At 40.7% G+C, this 23,360-nt stretch overlaps 1 protein-coding gene across 4 annotated transcripts in view; it reads left to right on the forward strand.

The window, feature by feature from the left end:
- The window catches only part of astn2 (astrotactin 2), a 260,288-nt gene that overhangs the window by 69,296 nt on the left and 167,632 nt on the right, over positions 1–23,360 (forward strand). For all 4 annotated transcript variants that reach the window (XM_028971803.1, XM_028971806.1, XM_028971805.1 and 1 more), the window contains exon 3: positions 7,697–8,111. In XM_028971803.1, coding sequence (XP_028827636.1) covers positions 7,697–8,111 — 415 coding nt within the window. The remainder of the gene's footprint in view (positions 1–7,696; positions 8,112–23,360) is intronic.

Genomic DNA, 23,360 nt, shown 5'->3' on the forward strand with positions numbered 1-23,360 from the left:
AGTACTTTGTCCCTCTTTTATATGTGTCACTAGGGATGGTGTTGTCATGTCAGGTCATATAAGAAAAAAAATCTGTGTCAGGCCGTGCTATCCCAATCACCACATTTTGGTGACTTTTTCCTTGTTTACCAAGCCTGTGCCATCTTGATTTTCTGTATTTCCGATGTTCTTGTTTGCACAATGTTGGAGCTCAAAACAGAGAACAGGGGCCACACAAAACAACAAGAGAGCCCTCTCATGTGCAAAAATAAAAAGGGTTAGAAAAGCAGGGAGGGCTGAGCACCATGGTTCAGGAGAATTGTGCAAATGACATAAACAGAATGAATAATTATTCTGTTTATGTCTGATAATGCATTCATAGTAAATTTGTCATAAACAAGTTTTCTACAATACACAAACACAGCTTGCTTGAAATTGTCGAGTAATGCTGCTGTAACACCATTCCCCAGTATGTTACTGAGACATGTTGAATCAACAGACCGTGAAAATATGAAGATTGTCTCTCCGTAGCGCTCGAATCGGAATAAGACCTTGGGGCCTGCACTCCTCAGTACTCTGCAGCATGGAGAAATAACCAAAAAAGAAATAAAGAAGTCACGGATTGGACCCTTGTTTTAAGGCCATAGGTATTGCTTTAGGTGTGTAATTGAGGAGGTTTTGAAAAAGCCAGAGTGCTTGAAAATAATTTTAGTTATTTATTTTTTTATATGACATAAGGGAAGAGGAACAAACCGTACCTTTTACCCACCAGTACTAATTTGCCACTGTAATGAGCATGCAGCGAAGCATGATTATCAGGCAATTATATTTGGTTACCATGCAAACCAGGAGCATCATGGGACATCATTAAAGGCTTGGACCAAAAAAAAAGAAATATTCTGCTTTATTATAGTATAGAGAAAACACATTTCCAAATGTTAACCATTATGTTACACATCATCCCCCCTTCTTTGCTTTTGCCGTTCATGAATATTAAATGTGCAGTGTTTCTTACTGAGAGCCTTCTCTGGCATGACAAATCTGGATTCAATTGCTTTTTAGTCGTATGTGAGTTATGATTATCTTCAGATGAAGCTATTGGACTGATGGGAGTCAGGTAATTATTTGTTTCCAGTCTGCAACTCTCTCATGGATGGTGAGCATGACTCACACTTTATTTAAAAAATCAAATGATGGATGTTGCTTCAGTCTTCCTCACCACCCCTTTTAAGATGATTTCCCAACTTAATTTACATACAGCATTTGCAAGGTACCACTAGCACTTTCATTTTAGTTTTATTATAAGTAGTCTCTTTAATATAGGTTTGGAGCGAATATCGAGTATCACCATATTCACTCTCTGGGCCACCCAGATAGTGAATGATGTTTGCAGATTACAGAAAAAGATTAATTTGAACAGACTATTTCTGTACTGTAAACAAAGAGAAACCATCTAGTGGCTCTGAGTTGGGTCCTTTGAAATACAACAAGCTTCCACCCAAAGTTGGATGTTGTAAGGACTCTGAGGGAGGGTAGAGTCATTGGCACACCTGCAAGCTGGGCATTATGCATAACCCAGAGAAAAAAAATGTTGGGTGACCTTCCATAGGCTCATCTTTTAAAACAACAGGGTAGGGACTACAGGAACAGCTAATGGAGTTGTGACGTGTTGGGTTATTGAACTGCTGAACATTGCTTCACTGGTGTAAAAAGCCGCCTGTGCAGCAGTCAGAAAGGTAACAATTAAATGCAAGTGTGTGTCAAGCCTCAGTTGGTCTCCGCCCTACTCGGGTGTCATCTGGCATGATAGACACCAGGTGGAAGTTGCCATGCACTGGAGATCCTAGTTGGAGTTGACCCCGGTGGATAATAAGTGTGACTGTCATGTGCAGCAGAGAACAAGACTGGTTTTCTTCCTTCATGTTTACCACTTGGCAGTAAAGAACATGCAGGAAACATTAGGACGGGTGCTGCAAAAATTCTTCTGACCAACTTTAATTCTTATCTAGTTATTGACAAGGAGCTAGGAATTGGCTTCCTGAATGGTTCCTGACCTTGTTTTATTAGACTCCGGAAAACCTAGCAGTGGTAAGGTGTTACCTGTTCATTTCTTCTACGCCATTCTCATCATGCGTATCCATGTTAAGAATTTCTCTGCTGGAGCAGGGCCGCAGAATGTGAGCGGCCTCTGCCCAGTAATGGGGAAAAAGAGAAAGGAGCGACGAGGAGGGTGCAGAGGTTGAAGGCTTTGGATGGGCAGTAATTCGGCCATAATGCCCGGCGTAATTCAGACGAGGCAGGGGTGAGGAAAGAGAAGGAAAAAAAGCAAATTTACCTCATGCCACCGCCTGAACTGGAGGGAGATTGGGACCTCTCTCTGGGCAGGCGAGGTGGAAGACAATCAGGGGTGACATATGGCTCTCTACACGTCAAGGGAACCCAGAGGCGATCTTGGCTTCAAGGTGTATCCGGAGGTGCTGGAGATTCACTTAATTTGTTTGAGTGGGTGTGCAATTATAACATGTCTCAGGTGGTGATTGGGCCCTATGATTTTTATTATTATTATTTTTAAATGGGATCAGATATCGGCAATCGAATACAATATTGTACATTAATATGGATATAAAGAATGTTATGGCATTTGAACTGAATATGCATCTCGTACAGTTATTAGAGTTACTAGTTCTGTGACTTCCAAGGAGTCACTCTGATAAGAGATGGCCCTTTCTATGCAAATATGTAGTTTTAGAAGTCAATTCTCTTGAACATGAATTAGAACATTTTTGCTGTATTTGTTTCCTGCTCTGAAGATTTCTCAACTGCTTTAATCTCAACAGACTCTTAACGCTCGGGTGCAGTTCTGTTGTTTCCTCTGTAAATGGAGGAAAACGTCATGTCGCGGATTGAGAGAATGAATCTAAACGAGAGCCTGGGCTGGGTGCTGGCTCTTGCAATTGGCATTGGGAGTGTACGAGACCATGGCAGCTGCATTGACACATGGCACTTTAACACCACACTGAGAGAGACAGAAGAGAAAGGAAGTGGGCTCCCCTGGTCCTCACCTGTCTTTAGTAAATCCGATCTGGCACAGGGAGGGGGCAACAGTGCTCTGCTGGCAGGTTGTTGCAAGAAATCTGAAGACGTTGAGGTCCCTAGACCTGAAAAATTGTACCCAACACAATGGATGTTTGGATGCTTGTGTGGCATTAAAGTATGGATTATGAATGTATTTATTTATTAGCAAAATTGATTGAGACATATTGACATAAACTGTTCTCAATTTTGCATGATTCCCATTTTTGCTATTAGAATAAGGGGTGCATGAGAATAAGGGGTGCACCAGTATTCTGGCTAACTCAAAATATCCACTGCATTCTAATGTTCACCTCTAATTGAGAAATTATGACCCACCATTGGAAATATGTTACTAGGACTCATTAAATTTAAAAATCTTATTACGAATAAAAAAACCTGCCTGTTAACCTGCTAATTTTTACTGTACATAAAACAACATACTAATGGTCCCAGTCCATTGTGTTCTGCGCACACACACACACACACACACACACACACACACACACACACACACACACACACACACACACATATATATATATATATATATATATATATATATATATATATATATATATATATATATATGCGCATGCAGATTTTGCCATTTCAGTCTTGATAAATAGATAGGTACTGTGTATGGTGTAGGTGTAGAATGTGTGTGTTTGTATGTGTGTGTGAATGAGTTGGTAGCAGAAGGTAGCTCGTATAAGTGGAATTCTCATGCACATGGCATGCGGCTGGGTGGACTGAATGGAATTTGGATTCTGCAAGTTTTCAAAGATTAGTGCACAGTGGCTATTAAATTCTCTGAGTCGCTGCCAAGCGGGGAGTGGCTCGTCTCGCTCCCAGATGGCAGGAACAGAACGGAACAGGTGTGGGCCAGGTTCTGTGGCGTTCTGTTGTTCTTAGCCCTTAGTTTATCCTAAGGCGCATCTTATTATGTTGTTATTTTTTTACTATTAAAGCAGATATGCATACTGCAGATGAGCTAACAAAAAAGCTAAAGTGAAGCCTTGTGAAACAGACTGATGACAGTAAGTAGGATACGAATATCAAAACATTCTCTTTTTTTGTGTACATGCTTGCTAATTAGAAGTTAATGTGGTAAAAAAAAATCCTCTAGATGTGTTTGCCTCAGTCTTGTCTCCTCGGCACTTTAATCTATTCAAATGATTCACTCTTTTGTCAGCCACACTCATAGCAAATAGCACATTTTATGGAGCCAGGCATTTGGTAGAGAGATTACAGTATTTTAAAATGCTGTCATTGGCCTGCCAGATGGTTTAGATGTCTGTGGCCCTAGACATTGTTTAATATGCTTATTTATTAATTACCTTCTTAAGACAAGCCTACAACCCCTGACAGAAGTCTTGTCGCTTACCTATTTTGTAGAAACACCTGCTATTAACCTGACTTTTATTTAATCAATTGGTGTTAGAAATAGCTCATATGGAAAGCTAAAACCCTACCAAATGATGTTTAATGCATTGAAATAAATTAGTTTCACAAAAAATTATAATTTAATCAAGAGTAGAAAGGTCAAATTTTGACAAAAGGTTTTGTTGCCTATACAGAAATTGAACAAATTTACTGCAAATACAAAGATATGTCAGCAAATTAAGCAGTGGCGCTGTGAGATACAAATTTAATATCTTGTATGACTTCCATGAGCTTGAAGGACTGCATTCATGTGGTTTGGCAAGGATTTATTGATGAAGTCATCAGGAATAGAAAAGAAAGCAGTCTTGCATGCCTCCCAGAGTTCATCAATATTCTTTGGTTTCGTCTTCCATGCTTCCTCTTTCATCCTACCCCACACATGCTCAATGATGTTCATGTCGGGTGACTGGGCTGGCCAATCCGGGAGCATCTTTATCTTCTTCGCCTTGAGGAAATTTGATGTGGAGATGGAAGTTGCCTTCCACCCTGCAGATCTCTCGCACACCCCCATACTGGATGTAACCCCAGACCATGATATTTACATTTACTTTTACATTTAAGGCATTTGGCAGACGGCCTTATCCAGTGCTTTCAAGTTACCAACGAGCTTTCCGCCACCAAACTTCACTGCTTTTTGGGTGAATTTCAGATCCATGCGGGCTCCAGTAGGTCTCCTGCAATATTCAACAGAAGATTAATCTGAAAAATCCACCTTCTGCCATTTTCACAGCGTCCATCCTTTTAGCAGGCTGTGGGCCTTGACAAATGCCACACGTTTTTTCTATTGTCTTTTGTTTAGCGGTGGCTTCTGGGCACTGATTCGACCATGGAGGCCATTTCAAGACAGAATCCGACGAACTGTTCTGGTTAACACAGGGATTTCTGGTGACCATGTCTCGTGGAGCTCTGCTCCAATGGAAAATGGGCTGACCTTGGATCTTCAACTGCTCTCAAGCAGTTGTCTTGCAGGGTCTGCCTGACCTGGGCTTGTCAAAAATGTCTCCAGTCTCTTCAAATCTTTTTTAAATACTCTGTACTTGACACTGAGTCACATGGAAGCATCTTGATAATCAACACTTTAGTCTCAGGGTGAATCTTAGGCATGTTTGCAAAGGTCCTGTTGCAGTTAATGTGAATGTCTAGTGTACCGGGGTTCTTTTTATACTCACCTGAGAACTAATTGATCCATTATTAGTCACAAGTGAAGCTCATATGACAAGGCAACAACACTTGTCTTTGCAAAAATTGACTCAGTGGGTTTAACCAAGCTTTGAATATTAGAATAGTTTTTGACAGTTTCGTTTTGCACTGAAACATTATTACAAAAGCTGTTGGGAATAAAATGACCCATTTCTTGTAAAAAAGAAATGTCAGGAACTGTAGAACATTGGTAGAACATTTTTTGAGTTATTTTAATTTCAACATTATCTAATGGGGTGCAGGATATTATTTGAAGTTGGTTTAAATATTCTATTGTATTATTTAGCTGCTCCAAAAGAACACTACAGCTAACACTCACCAAAAAAATCACCATAAATTGCTGACTATCCCATACATTGTCTTTTTGATGGATGTTCAAAATTTCTTTCTAGAATCTGTTAAATGGAAATTGGACAGAACACCTTACACATGCTACACTTAACAAGATATAGATTTTAGTTGTGCTGTTTGTAGGCTTTATTTTACATCTGTATCTGAAATACCCAAACCTTTGCATGGCCTGCAGACAGTTTCTATTAATTTCAATGCATGCATTAAAAATGCATAATATTGCACATTCAGCATTCATATATACAGAAGGTATACAGAAGAGCAACCTATTATATTAACAGCAACAACAACATGCGTTGCTTGTATAGCCAAAATCACATGTGTCACATAAAAATACAGTAGACAGTGTTATCTGATCACATAAAATAACATATCTGATAACATAAAATAAAATGGATGAAGTCTTGGGAGATTTAGAGCTGGACCCCCCTTTAGGTAGGATGAGTTAGCAGCAGATGTAAATTGATTGACAAAAAAAAGGCCTGCGTTATGAAAGTGTGCTCCTCAACAGGGGGATTCTGTGTTGGGAAGACTGATCATGCATATTTTCCACACTGGGAATGGGTGGATGAGGTCTTCAGTATCTACAGCATTCATTACCAGTCAAACCTTTTTACACATCTACTCTGCCTATGGAGACTACGATGGATTTTGAAGCACCTAATATAGGAAAAATGAACAATATGGCTTTGCACACCATTTGGATTATAATAATCAGCTTCATGAGATTGCCATTAACGAGTGGATGAAAAGCAGCAACAGCAAGTGCTCGGTGCTGGAACACTTGGACTGTTGGAAAATAATCCCCATCATCAGTGGGAGAATGACAAAGGTGTGAAATGCTGTCATAGCTGTAAAATGCCTCTGATTTGCTATGAATCATTTTACATTATTTTTCTATTGTTTTGTGTGCTACATAAAGATGCATATGTGCTTTTATGTTTTTTCCTATTTAAAAAAGAGATTATGAACATGTCTGTGTGCTGAAACTTTAGTTAGCATCATCTGACAAGCCTTAGTGCTGTCAAAATTCGGCCCAGAGTCCTCAGAAGTTGAGTATTGGGGAGAAAGGGGGTAGTTCATTTGTGATGGATGCAGATCTATTTGAGATTAATGAGCACATTTGTTCGTGCTGCATCACTTCCATCTAAACCACTCGTCTTGCCTCTATGATTTATGGACAGCAGGCAGTGCATAAGTTATAATTTGAAAACGGAGCGTGGTGCGTGGGTCCTATATTTATCAGTGGATGACTTTCCGGGGAGTGGAATATTGCCCATTTTCTCCTGCCTCTGTTACCAGCCAGTGTTAGTTTTATATTGTTTGCCGCTGTATATTGTGCCTTGTACAGTGCTTCTGCTGTGGGAAACATCACCGTATAATTATAGACAGGGCTGTTGGAGCTTGGCTGTGTAAGCGCTACACTTAATGTTCTGCGTGACCTGAGTTGACACTCTCTTTGTTTTCCACGAACCCCCTTTCGGAACTAGTTTTACTCCCATAAGTGACTGTCTCCTTGATGTGGCTGTGCTTCCGTATAATAGAACAAACCATGGAGGAATGGATGTCTTCTGGTGAATTTGTGTGCTGAGCCTTGAGGGTGAAAGGGGTTTAGAATGTTTGTGTTTCTGTGCCTATGTCTGTACAGGGAGGCCTGATCGCACTGCTGCTGCTCATCCTGCTCTTCACGCTGGTCCTGTACACTCGCCACCGCTGGTGCAAGCGCCGCCGCGTGCCCCAGAAGAGCGCCAGCACCGAGGCCACGCACGAGATCCACTACATCCCCTCCGTGCTGCTGGGCCCCCAGGGCCGGGACTCCTTTCGGGGCTCCCGCCAGATCCACCAGCACGGCTCCGTCATCGGCATGCCCATCCGCGAGACGCCCATCCTGGACGACTACGACTGCGAGGAGGACGAGCAGACGGGCCAGCCGGCCCACAACCAGCTGCACGGACATCTGAGCGACTGCACGGCAGAGGAGGGATATGGTGGGCCGGGCACACACACTCCCGACAGCCTGGCCAGGTCCGAGGACAACCACAAACACAGCTTGGACAAGAGAGGTGGGTGCTTTTTTTTTTTTTCTTTTTTTTTCATTGCACTCACCTTGTGTCTAGTGTGACAGATGTGTTAGAGACAAATACCCAGGCAGCAGCAAGTTTCTCATGCAGCACAAGCGTAAGCAACTGCCTGTGCCAATCTTCATACACGGGTTACATTTACATATGAAAAAAAAAAAACGTTTTACAATTGTGCATAGTGACAGATTAAATGCTCATGAAAGAGTGCAAAGTGGATCAAAACTGATCGAAGAGAATCTCAAGACAACAGAAGACTAGAACTAAAATTAGAATCCACTCATGAAATGTAGTTATCGTTACCTGATTGCTATGGTAATGTGAAATGTTTTTTGCACACCATAGACATTTTGTGTTTCTTTTACTATGGAATAAAGTCACTGAAATGCATTCTGTGGCCCACCATATAACAACTGACTTGTACCCATCATTGTCAAAGACAGGTCTTTCGAAAGTTTTTATGGTGTGTTGGACCTTTTATTTGGGTGTTTATGCAAGTTGATACTTATCTGGAAGCATAATTTAGTCCTTTTCATGTTCAGTTCTTGGAAATACAGTACAAAGTCATGGTCGAGCTGCTATTAAAGTCACCCCTCACCTTTATTGGAAGTTGACATCTACCTAATTTACAATTTTTTGGCTATTTGTTCCAAGCTAGGGAAAATTGCCTGAGATGGAGAGCCTTGACTGAACCATTATTGCTGCTAATACAGAAAGCATTCAGTTTGTGGGCAACCTTTAGCTGCAATCAAAGCCTTTCATCCAACATTTTCCACACCGCTGGTCAAGCGTGGCTATCCAGATTTCCTCTTATTGCTAAAACTCCAACCGCTTCTCAACCACTATTTTACTTCCTTGTTATCAGAGTTAGAGGTGGATGGTCAGAAAGGGGGCTCCCAAGGCCAATTTTATCTCCATTTGCCCCTTGTGGTTGTGCTGTGCTCTCTTGGACTTGTCATTGGTTACTGCCTTTGTTGTTGCCTGGACAACCGTTGCAAATAAAACAGCTAGGTCATCAGAAGGGCTGTCTCTATGGGTGTCTGTGTTTGACTAGCAGGAAGTGCAGCACTGCACATCTCTCTCGCTCTGTCTACATGAACCTACTCACACACACACACACACACACACACACACACACAGAGAGCAAAAACCACTCTAAAGTAAAACACACACCGTCTCAGTCTGCCCCAGGGTTTACTCTGAAGTCACCTACCACCCGCAGGCTAATTATAGTTATTGACCTGGATTTATTCCGAGAATCGCACATGCTGTTGAACCAAATCGAGAGAAGGTCACTGCTTCATCGGTGATGAGTTCGGTCTCGTCCTCCCTTGAGGAGCCCAGTCGAGTCTAAAAGAGTGCAGCCGGGAAACCAGCTCGGTGCAGAAGGCAGGGAAGAGCTGGCGGAATAAAAAGCACCCTGGATCTCTGGTGCACTTCAGACCAAGCAGAACAACAGGGTCATTCCAATGTGTGGCGCGTTACTTATTACCATCTTGTGTAAGCCAAATGGCACCTTGGGAAGGGTTTAAATCTGAATAATTTAGGGTAGGGGGAGGGACGATGGTTTTTGTGGCAGCATCTTATGATTTGCGAGCTTGCCGTGTCATCGTGAATTATGCATGGCGAAAAGTTTAACATCTCTTTTTTTTCCCTCACACATTGCCATTTCCCAGCTCTGATGTTTATCACTAGCAAAAAGTAATTTATCTCATGCATCCCCGCCTGCGTTTCCCTGGCCCTTGCTGAAGATGAGAGAGTTGCCAGGCCTTGATACCCATATTTGCAGCCCTAATTTTAAGCTTATTTGGTACCTTCATTTTTATTTGACGGTGAAAAATGTTTTTTTTTTCACTTTCAACGTTGATTTTCGGTGGAGAAGCAGGGAGACTACAGGGTATTGAATTCCAGGTGCAGAAGATCCCAAGGTCATGATGATCTTACTACCTGAGCAAAGTGAGGAAGCTTTAGGCACTGGTCTAATCCGTGCTATCATTAGTATTAATGATTATTAAACGATAAATGATAAGAATTTACATTGATAGTTTTACGTTGAATTTGAAAATTGTTGCACACTCCTTAATTTAAACCGCTGAATCTTATTATCGCTTCAAAAGATTGTTAAACATAACATACATTTGTAGATGTACGTCAAGTAGATTGTCAAGTAAACTAAATTCTTCTGAGATATATATATATTTTTTTATTTTTTATTTTTAAGAAGAATTAGAAAATACATGTGTTAAGTACTACATAAAGAGCCTCCAAGTATTCACTATAGAATGAGCATCATGACTGCACAGTAGGTTTTGTTAAAGCAGACCCTAGTGACAGCTGTAGTCATAGAAGCATAGAGCAAACCTTGATCTAATCAGTCTTTAGCCGAAGGTGCTGAGCGCAGATCTCCACAACTGATGTGGACAAACAAAACACGTTTGAAGGCCATAATTAATCATGGCAATATTCTCCTGGCAATGGATGAGCCCTCATCCCGTTGGTGAGCTTGCATGCTGCAGTTATCACTGCAATTAATTCAAAGCACAGTGCATTTGCACCGTGACCTTGTGGGTGACTTGGTGTTTTAATCTGGTGGAAAATAATCAGGCAGCTCATGTGCGTGGGCTTCAGTCCCACGCACTGATTCTTATTTTTTTTCTTTCCATGAGTTAAGTGAAAGGCCTGTGACAAGTCATCATATATTTACTTGTGATTCCTCATCAAAAATACATTTAAAAAACATAGTTCAGGGGAGATCAGATTTGTCCGACAATTCATTCTCAGAGCAACTAATAAGAGTCAGAAAAAACGAGTTCATCCTTCTCTTGCTATTCAGAAAGGAGTGCAAAATTGAATTTTATCCAGCTGCACTGAGGCAGGTGGAAGGTTAATTTGACTCATCTCCCTCGAGGAGGATTGGTCGGGGGCAGAGCGAAGCCATCTCTGCCTTTACAAAGCTGTCCTTGCGCTAATCACCGCCTGTAAAGCTTTGTCTCTCAACAATGAACGGCCACATCCGCAGGGCCAGTGGCCCGCTAGACTCAGCCAGGGGACCGTGTGTCCGATCGACATGAAGGCCAGCCCGTGGGGAGAAGGGTATTTCTGTCTTTCTTCCTGTTGCCCCTCCTGTGGATAATTGATTTTCTGCAGAATTACACTTGTATTGCAGGCACCCGCACCTCTTTTTTTTTTATCATTAAATTTTAATTTGCCGTCTGTCCCTTGAAGTTGCACACTTTATGTGAATGAGCTGCTGTTTGTGATTTCCGCTTCTTTGTTTCGCTTCTTCTACCATCTTCGCTAACAGCTGGCACTTTTCATGGATACTGATCGTCCTCTTTTTAGACAATGATTTTCCTAAAAGGATGTCTATGATGTGTAACGTGGATGCCATGGATCTATAAAAAAAAAAAAGCTAATGCAAAAAATGAAAGCAAGTCTATGCCAATGAAAGTGAAAGTGAAGTATGACAATCACTTCACTTTCACTTACACTTTAATCTGAACACATTATCTGCAATTGGGACATCTAGAGATTTCTGTGAGAACTGCAATTAAAATGATGCCTGATATGATTTGGGAGGGTACCAAAATGTACATAAACACCACAGTAAAAATGAAAATGACTGGAATATTTATAAATTTTTTAAATGTAAAATGTTATCATAACAGATCACCTCTCTCTATTTAATTCCTGCATGTCATGACATGCATGGGCAGAGTATGGGTGCAGAAATGTTCTACTGTCACACTAGAGAGAAAGCATGAGGCACAGGCATAAGTACAGGTGCATAGTAAACTTTAAAATTAAAAATAAAAAGCAATACAGCACAGGGACCAGAATCTAAACAAAGACCACTCTTACTGTGGTCTACACTGTATTAACAGGGTGGTATTAACACACTCGCCTATGAACCAGAAGACCCAGGTTCAAATTCCACTTACTACCATTGTGTCCCTGAGCAAGACACTTAACTCTGAGTTGCTCCAGGGGGGGACTGTCCCTGTAACTACTGATTGTAAGTTGCTCTGGATAAGGGCGTCTGATAAATGCTATAAATGTAAATGAGAAGGTGAGTCATATATAAAGGAAACAGTAATTAGAAAGGAATGGAAAACACATTGTGGTAATAAGACGAAACAAACCAGTGAATAGGTGCCACATGGTGGGCCAGGGGTACCTGACCGTTATTCATTTTTTTTTTTGTCCTAGTCCAAGCTTGACCAGAGGCACATGAAGTGAGAAACCTTCATTCATAATATTCATAGATTTTGTGATGTTTGTGAGTGAAGATTTTATAGAGATTTTTTACTGGATTACTGGAGCACAGACTGGATAGAGACCCTGCACCCGTAAACCTTAGGGAGACTTGAAATGGTTATAAGTTGTGCTAAATATTCAGAAGGCTAAGGCTGTTGTCTTCAGTGAAAGTGATTAAAAGTGATTAATTGACATGTCACAGAACAGGACCCAGTGCACACAGTGAAATGTGGTCTCTGAGGGAGCAGTGTGTCGGGACGGTACCTTGCTAAGTGGCACATTGGCGCCGCAACCTTTTGATTACGGGTCTGCTTCCTTTCCCGCCGGGCCACCCAGCTGCCTCATATATGACCTACATTTAATAAACAAAGTGGAGAAGAAAGTTTTTTTGTAATGGGCAAAAAGTGGGGAAGAAAGTAGTGAAAACCAAAAGTTATTAGGCGTCCGTGCGCAGGCAATGAGAAAATGAACTGAGTTGAGAAAATCTGTTTTAATGATATTAACCACGTCTGGCTTGTATTGGAATTTGTATGCCTGAAGACTCCAGCTCTGCAATCCAGCAGAGAAAGTAATTTCCTCCAATGTGGCTAACGCATTAATTTCCCTTTTGGAAGGTTGGGGTTAGGATTTGTCCTGAAAGATAATTAATGTGTTTGAAAACAATCATCTCATTTAGGACGGATTGGATGAGAAGAAAAAAAAGAAAAAAGAATGGAACAGACGCTGCAGACATGCTGTGTTTGTAACACTGACATCAGAGTTCAGTGGGAGGAAGAAAGTGAAATGCCATTCAGCTGTCAGAGAGGCGGGTGCCAGTCACTGGAGTCCTCATTTGCCCCCCCATATCTGCCATCTTTGATACATCCTCGTGATGGATGCCACCGTTCAAAACAGAAGGTGATGCATTAGTGTTGCAATACACTATATATATTGTGTGTGTGTGTGGTTTGTAAATGTTTTATGCGTGTAAATAAATGATGGCTGTCACTTCAGTGCTCTGTGGCCCCATGTGTTGGGCACAGAGTGGGCAGCATGCCCGATAAATCAAGCTTGGCACCACACAGCAGAGGCCGGGGGCCGGCGCCATGCGTCTGAGGCAAAGACTGCAATTACCATCAGCTCACATTCAACATCCTTCACTCAGAGCACTGGCCTCTACATTCCTCTTGACTGTACGCTGAGAATCGTAGTGTGTGTGCTGTTTTGAGCTTTAACGGTGATTTAGCTTTGTTCTGTTGTGAATATGGGTACCATATAGATCCCATTATTTGTGTTTGCAGGAGTTTTCTTCAGTAATGAGTCTGATAAAAGGAATAGGTTAGGTTTTTTTTTTTAACAAATTGTAACGTTAGATCTTAAGGTTTATTGATTAGTTAGATATTAGTATATTTTTTTAAGAAGACCAAAATTTTATCTCATCAAAATATTATCTAATTTCTAATTGCACCCCTGAATCGGTGAACACACTGGCCCACAGTGGACCAAGCTGTCTGTCCTTGGTTCAACTTTCAGTTTTGAGAGGCAACCTGCATATTTAATATATTTATACAAATGTGTGTGTGTGTGTGTGTGTGTGTCTTTAAACCACTGGATATCTGTATGACGCAGCCGAGTGAGTGTATTCTCACCTGTTGGATTGCTCTGTCCTTGCTCTCTCCTCCTTCTCAGCATGGGCTTTCAGTAATGCAGGCCAGTGTGAGCGGCGAGAGTTGCACATTGAGGGGAGCTCGCCGGGTGTGTTGGTGCAGGTCTGTGAAATGGAGAGGAACCATGTTGTGCGACGGGTCAGACACATTTCCAGCGGCGGAGAGCCTCTTGCCCCTTGCTCATAGGAGAGAATTGACTTCGACACATTGGCCAGTTCTGTCATAGGCTTGGAGCATCCCTCCCTCTCACTTACTCTCGCTCTCTTGGCTGTCAGGTGGAATAACTCTTCACGCCATTATTATCCCCCCATGTGAGCACTTTCTTGAAGTAGCGGGTTCTGTAGAGTGTACTCACAGACTGTCTTACACTTCTCCTACATCCCACAATCTCCTGCATGCATACATGTCTTATTTAAAATAAATGCATGTAGTGTGTAGTGAGCAGGTCCAGTCCAGTTAGATTAGAGTCAGGCTGTGGAGATGATACCTGGAATGTGTCACTATTAATGTTTTAGGCTAATAATAATAAGTCACGGTGTAAAACATGCAAAAAAAGACATGATTTCTAATTCAAATTTAGCTCAATTCAATCCTATGCTTTGTGTAGAGTTCGCTGGTTAGATTGCATCATTTACATCACCACTTTCATCATTTAAGTCACTGTAATCCAGTGGTTATTTTTTCAAGTGGTACTATGTCAGAACATCAACAACATCAACAACATTTATTTCTTATATAGCCCAAAATCACATACAGTATGTCTCAATGGGCTTTGACAGGCCCTACAGTTGACACACCCCACACTTGACCCTTCTGCACACAAGGAAAAACTCCACACAAAAAAAACTCTAGGAGAGAGAAAAAAAAAAGAGAGGAAGAAACGTTGGGAAGGAGTGATACAGAGAGGGACCCCCTTCCAGGGTAGAGTGAGCCTGCAAATGGTGTCAGTGCCGGGTTGGATATGATATAATGAGAAGTCCTACGGTTGTAGGGTTGGAGAAGTCCAGGATGTATTCAGTGTCATGGTCTAGATTACGTGTCCATAATAATGTTACTGGTCCATTTGAAGATCCCTGAAGCTGTAGTTGTAGTGGTGGTGGTGGCTGTGGTGACCCTCTGGTTTGTTTCATGTTTTGTCCTTGTAAAGCTGTTGTCAGGAACCAGGATTTATTAGCTGGTCTCTTCACTGGGGTCTGCCAGTAGTCTGGGCGCTTGATTCCGTGTCTCGGAGAAAAACAAACAGAAGCAGCGGCAGACGGTTGCACTGTTCGACCGATACTGAAATATGTGGTTATAGTGGTATATTGGTGCTACAGTGGCCCGGTACCCTAACTAGGACAGCCTAACTGGTGAATTTAACTTTGTCTGTGTCTAACAGGGGGACTCTGTGATAAACTGGACTTTATAATTGACACTGCGTCAAAATCAAGTGAAATGAGGGTCTAGGACTTTAGCAAAAAGCCAGAGAAAACAGATAGGTTTTGAGATTGGATTTAAACACTGAGACTGTGTCTGAATCCCAGACACTGACAGGCAAGCTGTTCCACAACTGCGGAGCTCTATAGGAGAAGGATCTGCTCCCAGCTGTGACCTTCTGCACCTTTGGTACCAGTAGTGACCCCGCACCCATTGATCGAAGGGGGCGTGGCGGTTCGTAAGGAACCAAAAGTTCACTCAGGTACTGTGGGGCGAGACCATTTAGAGCTTTATAGGTTAAAAGTAGGATTTTATAGTCAATCCTAAATTTGATGGGTAACCAGTGCAGTGATTGTAAGACTGGGGTGATGTGGACATCACTGCTAATGTTTATAGGTCAGCAGTGTATATTGTTTGACACCCATCTGCTTTATACCCATTAACTGTAATAGTTAATAGCACAGATTTCCATGAAAATTGGATATTTTAGAATTTTTCCAGCTACACATTGACACACGCAATGTCAAAAGTGTCACATGTGGTCTATTTCACATATTGTCTGATTTTAATTTATTTTTTTATCTTTACAATAATCAAATCCACTTATACAATGTTTTAATATATGTTAAATACATTTTCTCAAATGAGTTTTGTACAATGTGCCTTCATGGTTGTTTTGCTTTGAAGCTTTGTAATGCCTCTTCTTACCTCCAACAGAGAGTTGACCCAGATGTAGCTGTCCATGTCCAATCCTCGATGGCAGGCCTCTTCTTGGTGTGCGGGTGACGAGTCTGAGTCACTGCCACCAGCGCTTCATAATCGCAGCCTCTGTACTGTACAACTGCCTCTGTATAAAAGTCTTTCTTTAACTCCAGCTGGTCCATACTACCTCCAGAAGGGACCTTTGTGTGCAGATTCTCCACCAGTTTAATGTAGCCACTGTGCACCCTAGCTGTGTTACATCACATTGCATTCATTTATCAGACAGTGGGAAGCATAAAGGTTCTACCTAGTTCAAAGGATGTGGAGTGGAAAGGACATTCATATTAAGTGCAAGTAGGAATAATTTTTAGTGCTTTGGAGATGAAGTGCTCTCTGAAGAGCTGAGTCTTAAACAGGGCCAACTCTGAAATCATTTTATTCCAGCATAATAACTGAGAACTGTAGACAAGAACAACACTGACCGGGACTGCCTTTTGTGTAGGAATGGCAATGCCAAGCAACATTCTGTGGGAGGACATGGCGGTTTGGACAGAGTACAAGTTTTGTCATCGCGATTCACATGGCCTGATGTACCTCGTCGAATCTGATGAAAGGGTGTCGCCTCTTGTTTGATTATTTCAGTTCATTGTCAGTGCTGCTTCCAAGATTCTGTGTCGCCGCTGATGGTTGCATGTTTCTATCTACTGAAAGGACGGTAGGTGTGAACTGTTGTATTATTCTTTTTTTTTTTCTGTTCCACCAGTAACATAAATGAGTTATTGAACAGAATGTGACCAATGGCTCCACTGTTTGCTGTGAAAGGTTCCCCGCCCTCCACCCATGGATCCATTACAACAAGTTATACAGCGTCAGGCTTTCACCACCATTCAGTAGGTGATCTAGCAAAGCCTTCTATTCACTCGATTGACCTTGCTCTGTTTTTTTTTTACTTTTGTTGGTGAGAACTAATGTTGTATTATACTTTTGAATAACTCAGCTTAACTTTGCTCTCAAATCAAAATGAAGCTACTGACATTTAGTAAGACATTTGACCCTCTGTTCTTTTTTATCCTAAAGCCTTTTTATACTGTTTATTATCATTTTCAATATGGCCCATGAAATAAGTTGGGCCATAATGTTTCTCCGTTCTTTTGACTTCCTTTTGTTATAGAGTGACATTACAGTTAATGTAACTAATATGATTGCCCAATCTTTTTATTTTTTGGTAAAGATTATTAGTATAGTTTAATTAGTTTTTAGTCAAGGGCATGTTTTAAGTGCAATCATACTGTAGTAGTCTAAAAACGAACAATACCACAGTGGCCCTGTAAATAACTGACTCTATTCCTGTCCTTTAAAACTTCGTGGCAAGCCAGTTTTTTCACTGTGTCTGGCGTACTGACTGATGTTTCCCCACAATGCATCATTATATCTTGTGCATACCCAGTTTTGAAATTAAAATACTATTAAAAAAAATGGAAGACGCATATAAAATGCACAAACTTACTAGGTTCTTAAATCCTTTGATAATTGTTAGAAATAGTTATATGCAAACACTTTGACAAAATTATGTCATAAATTGTAAACAAAATGATGTCCCCTGTTTTTGAATTGACCACCTGTTGAAGCTGTATTCTTTTTGTTTTGATGAAATGATTTAGCTGTTCCTAAGCAACATAATTCAGTAGCTGCCCACTTGCAGACAATGTAATATTACAGAATGACATTTGAAGAGTGAAGAGGTGCAACAGAATTTCCGTTCAGCCAGACCAGAACAACTGTGCTATCATGTTCTATGAAATAACAGTAAATGGCAGGGGAATAAAGATTGTTCCATACAGTTTCCCATTTTGTGCTTTCTGCAGGCTCATGTCAGGCTTGTCACTTCTGCTTTTATTTACTGTGACCATATTCACATTTCTCTGCTGTTGTGGGATTCGTCCAATCCCCTGTAACTCACAGCTGAATAGATAAAGAGCTCTAGTGGAAAAGCATCCCTGCTGTTTGAGAACATCCAGTGGGATGTTATCGAGCATAGATTCCTTGTTTTTGTGGATCCCTAGAAACTGTGACAGGGCTGGAATTTTATTGAAAGTCCAAGCTGGTCACTAAAACGTTCATCGACATTTTTGGTCTTTTTTTTTCCACACCCATCTTAGCACAAGCCCACACATTTGGGGTTGTTACATGGAAATAAAAAAAATGCCTAAATAAGTATATTGATTATATAAGTATACAATGCCTTGCTTATAATACATATGATATCCATATTTTATAATGCTTAATGGATATTTATGAATATTTGCCATATATAAATAAGAAAACCTCTTGCATTATTGCAAAAATTACATGCAGTTTTGTTAGTCAGATTTGTTCACAGCAACATCCATCATAAGTAAGCATTAAGGTAGAAGTGACATTTGTCTGTGTGTGGGTTGGTGTGTTTTATACTGATAGAGTCATGTTGAAAAGGCAGCAGATGTTGTATGGGTAAATTCCAAAGGACATGAACAAGGCAGCACAGGTAATGTGCCATTGCTGCACACGTGACTTTTTTTTCACATTTCCCCTTCTGCCAAGGCAACAGCTCAGTGCCATATGGCAGGCTGAGAAGTTCTTAATAAAAACAAAATGCAGCTACAGAAAACTGTATTAAGCCCCAGGCCCCAGGTAATCAGCTTTGCCTTTATTTGAAGCAGATTGAACACAGATGAAATTCCCTTTTATAGATGTCTTATGTAAAAATGGACTCAACTCTCAGACACTTGGACGATTGTCAGTTTTTTTTTTTATGCAACATTTTTGTTTTCTATTTGTTTACTGAATTACCTGAGGTTCATGTTCAGATAAATGAATTTTCACCCATGGGTAAATTTAGTTTGCAGTTAAGAGTTCTCATGCAAAAATGACATAAAAATGCATAAATACATAATAATAAATACATACATTTACGTAGAATTTACATTCTTTATTCATCCTATAGATGTCCACACAGATGCCCACATTACTAATTGTATAATAATAAATTAAGCATCCTAGTTTGGTAACATTTGTTTGATCAAAGTTGAAAATCAGCACTATTTACTTGCTCCATGCTCTACTAAGGTTGGTAGTAGCCTAGTGGGTAACACACTCGCCTATGAACCAGAAGACCCGGGTTCGAATCCCACTTGCTACCATTGTGTCCCTGAGTAAGACACCTAACCCTGAGTTGCTCCAGGGGGGGGCTGTCCCTGTAAATACTGATTGTAAGTCGCTCTGGATAAGGGCGTCTGATAAATGCTGTAAATGTAAATGTAAATGTACTATTTGTGAACAGTAAAAAATGTTGAATAACACATGTACTCAAATTGAGAAGTAAAGTTCTTGTACATGAGCTGTACATGTTAGGTCAACACTGAACAAATAATCTAATATACAACTCTCTTAACAGTGGCAAATTGTAACTTCAGCTCTTTTGTGGTGATATGACACATTCAATTCTGCTGGCTTCTCTGAGAACTAGCAGCCAAACCAAGGAAATCATAACTGACACGTCACAAAAGTTAGCTATTCACTCGCTCGATCAGATGACAAGGCGAGCATGCAGCCTCCTGGTTTCATGTGGGATGTGGATCCATATGCCTGCTACTGTGAAATTAATCTTAACAGCGTAATTCTGAATTACATATTGTACAAAATGCTTGAGAATGGAAGGTAATGGTCAGTCAGACAAATGGGATCATTTGGGACCCTGAAATCCACTTGTCCAGGTGTGAAGGTATACATTGATATAAGGTCTGTACAACCCATTATCACAGATTTCAGAAATTCAAATGATAGTGAAAAATTTCATCATTAAACAGAAGCATACTTGAAAGTACCTGAAGTCATTTCCTACCATATTTGAAATATGTGGTATTATTTTGAGACTTTCTGATGCTAGTATACTGCTATATTGCTGTACCGTGACTTCTGACCCTTTTTATATTATATTGCAGAGTAGTTGCACTCTCAGAAATGATATGAGAAGGGAAAATGGAATCCAAAATGAACCATTTTATTGAGGAATGACTTACTTGGAAAGTTCTACATTGCATGAGTCAGTAGATGTGAAAAGAAACCTTTTTTCCCAATATGATTTTTTTTAAGTTAGCCTGGTCAAAAAAGCTATAAGGTAGTCTGATTTGTAAATCAAGGACTGGACTGTTAGTAGGATTCTCTGAATGTGTTGGTCCCTTCAAAACTGTCTTGCATTTTATAAATCTGAATTAGCATCATCACCAGGGGTCTAATTTATTTGGATTCTTTTAAAATATTGTATATATCATGACATCATTTCAATGTCTTCTCCTTCAATCACATAACAGTTAAAGTTGTCAGTGGTGGCCTAGCAGATAAGGAAGTGGACTCATAATCGAAGGGTTGAAGGACACTGCAGCACAGCACATGGTGCCTCAACGAAATGTGTCCTCTGCTTTTAACCATCACTCTTGGTGATCAGTGGGCAGCCATGACAGGCGCCCGGGGAGAAGTGTATGGTGACGGTACTTTGCCACTTTTCAGTGGCAGCTCAGTAGTGTGTCATCCCCACACACTGCTCCCCAGCACCTTTCATGGCTTCCCACTAAGGGTGACGGGTTAAATGCATAGGACACATTTTGCTGTGTGGACCGTGTGCTTGTCCATTAAGATTAAGAAAGATTTTTCTTCTACCAGATCAAACTACACACTGCTGCAAAAGATTATGTGTCTGTGTTGGTTTGATTAAATCCAAGTGCCTATCAATGTTTCCTAATCCCAAAAACGTTACTAGATGAAACTTGTCATCTTCTGCTCAGTAGTCACCATACCTCAGTTTCATCTGTTGATTTAATTTGACATGAAATCAAGATGGACGGCAGCACATTTTAGCAGCACACTCAATGTCTGCTTTGTTCGAAGGCCATGTGGCGCAGTTGCACATATTCCAGCCTGTAACTACTGAATGGGTTGAAATGTCAAAGAAAAAAAAATAGTAGCTGTAGGGAAATAATCCTGCAGTGTTTAAAACAAGCAGATAAACACTACCACGCAGTAGCACAGAAAAAAAGAGCATCTTCGTTCAGTTGCCTTCTGCACTCAGGGTTATGTTTTTTATTAACTAACCTCCCTAAATGGCCTTTTTATATGTGTACAAAAGTCACTGTAGCCTTTGGGGGGTAGTGCAGACAGCAAGAAAGGGCTCTTGTGCTGTGTAAGGAGAATTAACCACTCTGTGTGTGTGTGTGTGTCCATGTGTGTGTGTGTGCTTGTCTGCATCTCCTTCCTGAGATAATCTTGAGCTGAGGCAGTCAGTTGGGAGAAATAAAATACTTTCTGCACAGTCATTTTCTATGGTGGCAGTTTAGCCAGGCCGACAGCAGTCTAAAAAAGAGAGGGATGAATGAGGATTTCAACATGGAAGACCTCACTCACATCCACTCGTGACAATATTCCTTCTTAGAGCTCACTATTATCTTTTCCCGAGCCAGATTTATTTGCTTATTTATTTAAACAATGGCAGGGCTTCCCAGTGTGCCTTGCACTGTCATAAGCGGAGCGCCCAATTAATCCTGACAGGCCAGAAGCGTACACAGAATGCAACTGGCAGCAGCCTGTGATCTGCTGCCTCAACGGCGACTAGGTCAATGTTTGCATTGATGAAATTTGTTTGTCACTGTTTATCAAGAAAGGTTGCCTTGTACATCTCGATTCAGAGTGCTGGTAGAAAAATTATTGTTTCCTATCGGTTTCCTATGATTGAACATGATACATTATGGGGCAGTTTGGTGTCGCTCATTCACTGCTGGCCCAGAAAATATAGATATGAAATACATACAGAAAAAATATAGGTGGGTCCATAACGAAGAGTGAATGCTGGATTACTGGGTGTATCACTTTAAGACCAGGTGTCAGATTTTTAAGCTTCTCTTTGTATAGCTGGATGTAATGTGAGGGAGAATTACCCACACTTGTACAATAAAGAAATGTAACATAATGGAAAAGCTGTAGATTAATTTATGTAACATTGAATACCAATAGGGTGAAGTATTTATTGTTTGATGATTACATATGTATGTAAAAGAACATGTATAAGCACATACAGAAAACTGGACCCTCATCTGTGTGCATAACCGTCATCAGTCAGCCTGGACACGTCTTCTTCCTAGCCAGATCAACTGCTGTGATTCCCCCCTTTTTTCCCCACGGCGGTGGGGACAGCCAAAGGCACGTCTACATTATGCCGCCACATCCCATTTCCAGGAAAGATGATAGTGGCTCCCACTCCCCCCCTTCTCTCTGCACTCCCATTTGGCGTTAAATGTTCAGGTGACACGGAGGAAAAGGGTACAGGGACATTATCTCTTGATTGGGGCTCTGGCTAATTGAAAAAAATTGAGTGGGGGGTTTTGGGGGTGGGGGGTGCTTCATTACAGCCTGTGCCTTTTGAAATGCCAGCAGCAGACTCTCCACACGAGCTCTGTGTAATCTGCACACGCCACCACCTTCCTGACTGAGCTGATGAAAGGGAAGGTGTTTTTCTTTTCTTGCTTACTTCCTCCCCATCATCACAGTGAAAATATTGTTGTCTGTTCAAGGTTGGATAATTATTGAGTAGTGGATGAAAATACATGCCTTTCTGATATAGGTTTAGTTTTATTCTTGCTGTTCTCATTGTAGTTTATAATTGTATGCTGTGCTGTGTTTTGTCAATATACAGTACAATAAACTATAAATGTTCAGTATATTAAATTAAAGTGTTATACAAAAAGCCATATCTAAAATGATGTACTGTATATAACATACTTTTATGATGTTTATAGAATGTAATATGATTAAATCAGTGGTATATACTTTTGCAGTTTGTTGAGTTCCCAGTACTCTTCTCCCATCCGTTGGTCTTTTGCCATCTGTTTTAAGCTTGGTGTACACTGTGCAATTTTTCAAGTTGGTTGGTAAACACCCATTTTAAATTGTATGGCTAAATCGCATGCGATAAAAATGAGCACACAATTTATGCCCAGATGTGACCGGAATGCTCACTCTACACAAGCAATATGAACACTGCATCAGTAAGAATGCTGAACAAAGCAAAACATGCTGCTTTGGTCATTTGTGCAATTTGTGCAACAGATGACCGTGCGTATAGCTACATTTTAGGGATTAAGAGAGGGGGAAAATCACAAAAACAAATTAAGATTTTTTCACTATA

The sequence above is a fragment of the Denticeps clupeoides genome, chromosome 3, assembly GCF_900700375.1.
Source record: "Denticeps clupeoides chromosome 3, fDenClu1.1, whole genome shotgun sequence".
NCBI classification, from domain to species: domain Eukaryota; kingdom Metazoa; phylum Chordata; class Actinopteri; order Clupeiformes; family Denticipitidae; genus Denticeps; species Denticeps clupeoides.